We start from the raw sequence: 3981 nt of genomic DNA, 5'->3' as shown, positions 1-3981 counted from the left end.
ATCAGTTTGTCTTAACCGAATCATATTTTCCCACAACAATAGAGGCGAGATGCCAAAAACAAACTTTTCTTCTTAAATTTATATACAATATTATAAAGCTCCGCCACGCGGAAAATGAGATTGATCACAGCAATCCTCACACACATATTGCATACGCATATATGGCCTACACCACAGCTCCCCAATGACACCTTTTTGTGGTAAAATTTGTTACAAGAAATAGATTTATAATGAACCAATTTTTCAGCCCTAAAGGTTCTCAAAACATGAGTTCAATTAGCTTAATGTCGCAACTAATAAAACAATGACATACTTGCTTTTAAAAGAGATCCCCAGCTGTACACTTTTAAAAGTCTGTAGGGACCATGGACAGGGTTTAAAAAAAAATTATTGAAGCAATATTCATCAGTTAAGACAAACTGATATAAGTTATTTCATTGTACAAAAGTTGGAGAAGCTATGTTCAATAGTTAAGGAGACCTTTGACAATAAGTTGCTCCACGAATTTTTGGCCGCATTTTAAGAAGAGACAAATTGATACTAACTTCTGCGCAAAGTATGAGGGACATTGATTCTCACGTTAAAGAAATATTTGAGGATAAGTTGAGCCACGAATTAGTGACTGCACTATAGTGTTGAAAAGGGAGTTGCACCCATTCACTTACTGTTCCTTTACCCACAGAAGGGCGGTCGGTCTCTGCTGGCAGACATTGTATCCCGGAGCTCACAGAACATGCCGGTGCTCATCATCCTGGAGGGGCCGAGTGTTTCTGGTCCGGACTCGAAGGAGATTGACCTGATGACCTTAGACGGGCCGCTGCCGGCCACCACCACGTTGGTCATTCTGACCAGTGACCCGGAAGTGGCTCGGGGCTTAAAGGCAAAGGTACGTATTTACTGTCTTTTTGTGGGACTGTTACTTACTTTTGTTTGGGGAAATTCGACGGGAGAAGAGGCAGGGGACGACCAAAGATAAACTGGATACATACTTTTGGGAAAGACCTGAAACTAGATCTAATAGACAAGAAATGGAGTGGCGGCCCCGCCTTTGGTGTCTTTGAGTCCAAGTAAGTAAGTTATTTACTTTTACTATTTCTGCCCTCTATTGCCTTATGGAGTCGAGGGGAGAAGCAAATGTCTATCTCTTGTTTGTTGTATTGTCTACTGTAACATAGTTAAATCGTTTTTGTCTAATGCTTCTCTACCCCGCCTCATACCATACATCACTAGAGCTTATGAGTAGAAAAAAGAAAATATTTCTTTTATCCTTAGGGCAAAGACTTGATATAATGGGAGAGCTTTCAAGCAAATAGAAATTACTTGAACACAGTGATCTTAGAAGCTTGACTTTTGCTTCGAACATCTAGCTCTCACGGGTAAGATAAAAGGAAAACAAGTCAGGGGCAGACCCAGAAAAACCTATCTGAAAAACCTGAACAGATGGGTAGCAGGGAAACTACAGGATAATGTGCACCCGAGCGGAAAAATAAATGGAGAACCATGATTGCTGATGTCTGTTTCAAATCTAGCACTTTATGAATGAATGCTCAAATGCGTGCTCATGTTTTTCTTTTGTGTACACCATTCTCTCACTGAAGGAGAATCTCCTTTACTCCTTCATTTTCCTCCTTCCTACTATCGCTTTCACTCACTAACTCGTCCACTTGTTTTTTTGCTCTCCGTCCTCTCTTTCTCTCTCCATCATCATCATCTCCCTATTTCCTCTCTTTCCCCATCTTTCTCACTCCATCATTATCTCTATCTCCTTCCACCTCCCTCTTCTTCACATCTTTCTCTCTTCCTCCACCCTCTCTGTCTCTTTCTCCCCTCCTCTCTCTGTCTCTGCCTCACCTGTCTATCCCGTCCAACGCTGCCATAAGATGGCCACCTTTTGATCTACCCCTCAGATGAAAGACTCATACAGCATCAAGGCCACACACTGGGACAAAGAGGAAATGACACAACTCTTCCAGAGAACTCTTCATCAGAGAAAAAGAACAATGACCGATTCCCAAGGCCTTAACGTCCTCTCTTTCTTCTCCAACCGTTCCCTCCCTCTCTACGCTGTTCTAGCTGGCAGGCTGGTGGCCACCTGGAACGCATCCACCGACATTGTGTTAGAGGATATTCCCGATTCTGTAGAAGGAATGATCAGCCTGCTGTTTGAGATGTTGGAAAAAGCTTTAACCAAAGACGGCTTTAGCGCCACCATGGCCTATCTGACGAGCTCCTACGCCGGTGTGAGTGTGAGCGAGATGAACGATTTGTTGTCCGTTAACGACTCCGTCTTGCTGGGCATCTATTCGGACCAGGGAGACCCGCCCATCAACAGAGCGCCGTCTGTTTTGTGGGAGGCCATCTCTTTTTATCTCCGGGAATTCATGCACTCTTTCACATCTCGCGAGTTCACCACCTGCTCTTGGGCCAGTCGCTCGTTTCGGAGCTGCGCGAAGAAAAGATATCTGACCACCGGTCCGGGTACGGCAATCGTTCACCGGGAGATCAGCGATTACTTCCAAGGACGCTGGGCGGGGAAGAAGAAACCGTACCCGAGCCCCGTGGAAGAAATCGAGTTGTTACAAGATCGTTTCATCATGCCGCAAGCAGAGAGGTACGGGAAGTTTCTCAACGTGAGAAAGTTTATGTGTCTGCCTTATCACCTGATCCACAGCCGAAACAAGAGCTCTTACACATTGGAGACGTGTTTCTTCAACCTGCCCTGGATTGAGGACAAACTCTGTGCCACATCCGTCCTTCACCTCATCTGTGATCTCGAGCAAGCCAAGTCAATGGATCCGTCCTCGTCTCCGATACTCTCGTCCATGCAACGAGACATCGGGAGATGCTCCAAAACTCTCTCCGTGAGCGGGGGTGAAATCTACAAATGTCTCACGCTGACAGTGGCAGAGAAGGGGAATTCTGGGAGCAAGAAAACCAAGTCGTGTGATCATTCCGTTCTGTTGAAAACTCTGCACGCTCCTCCTCGCCCCTTGCTGCACGTCCTGCCGGAGGAGGAGGTGAGTCAGGAGTCCCTGGTCAACCCTCACATGCCTCTACCGGAGATCACGGCCATGGTGCCGGTGTCACCCTCGGGGAATCACGTGGCCGTTCTCCTTAGGTCAGAGGGCGAGATAAAAGTTTTGAACTCCAGCACCAACGAAACAGAGAGGACTCTTCTGGGACTGGACCACCCTCAAGCGCTGCAGATGGTGGAAGGGTCAAAGGCACTAGTGTTGTGCAATAGAGAGCTTGTGATTCTTGACCTGGACGAGGGTCGCTTTGTGACGAAGCTGAGGGGAGTGCTCAATCTGAGGCTTCCTTTGTTCGGTCTCCAGAGCCAGCAGCGAGTGGTCACTCTGTCTAGAGACCGAATGGTGGTCAACATATTGGACATCACCACGGGCGGGGTCGTCACCACCTTCAAGGTGAGTTCAGACAAGGCCCAGTCAGATTGTTAGTGTATGAGCGCTTACCCGACTGTTTGCACTGTATACTTCCCAGAAGACCTGAGTTTGATTCCATTTTTTCTCTTTTTTGATCTCTTGCCCATTTATATGAGATTGACGCCCTCTGATTAGTAGAAAAAATGCATATGATAATGTCCAATAGTGCTGAGTTCGATTCTCAAATTGGGCGAACATTTTCACCAAGGATCTCGATTTTCCTGTTTGTATGTTGTATCCCTCAGAGCCCAGGTTGGCCGATACACGCAGGCAGCCTGCCTTCTAATACATTATTTTATAAATGGCGTAACGGGGGTGGGGGCGTAAAAACAATGACGTTGGAACTAAAATGAGCAGACTCACTTACATTTTATCCAGAAATCTAGCAAACCGTGGCAAGATCACAAGAGTTACCAGACGTTGTATTTTTAATCCTCTAGTGCATACAACAAAAAAGAATTAGAATAATAATTTTGACTCTGCAATGACACGACATTAGAAAGGCAATATAAAAAACTTCTGATGTTAATTGTATTAA

The 3981-nt window shown here is 45.5% G+C and overlaps 1 protein-coding gene across 1 annotated transcript; it reads left to right on the top strand.

Annotated features, from left to right (window-relative positions):
* Nucleotides 1-799: 799 nt before the first annotated feature.
* Nucleotides 800-3425, top strand: LOC118478016 (the record flags this gene model as incomplete). The annotated part of the gene is given in 2 exon segments (XM_035970869.1): nt 800-886; nt 1908-3425. Coding segments are annotated over 2 exon segments (1605 nt in total), but the record flags the coding sequence as incomplete, so codon positions are not given.
* Between the last annotated feature and the right edge of the window lie 556 nt (nt 3426-3981).

Source organism: Aplysia californica, unplaced genomic scaffold, assembly GCF_000002075.1.
Source record: "Aplysia californica isolate F4 #8 unplaced genomic scaffold, AplCal3.0 scaffold00331, whole genome shotgun sequence".
NCBI lineage: Eukaryota > Metazoa > Mollusca > Gastropoda > Aplysiida > Aplysiidae > Aplysia > Aplysia californica.
The sequence above is the reverse complement of the archived record's forward strand: the minus strand, read 5'-3'. Positions and strand labels throughout refer to the sequence as shown.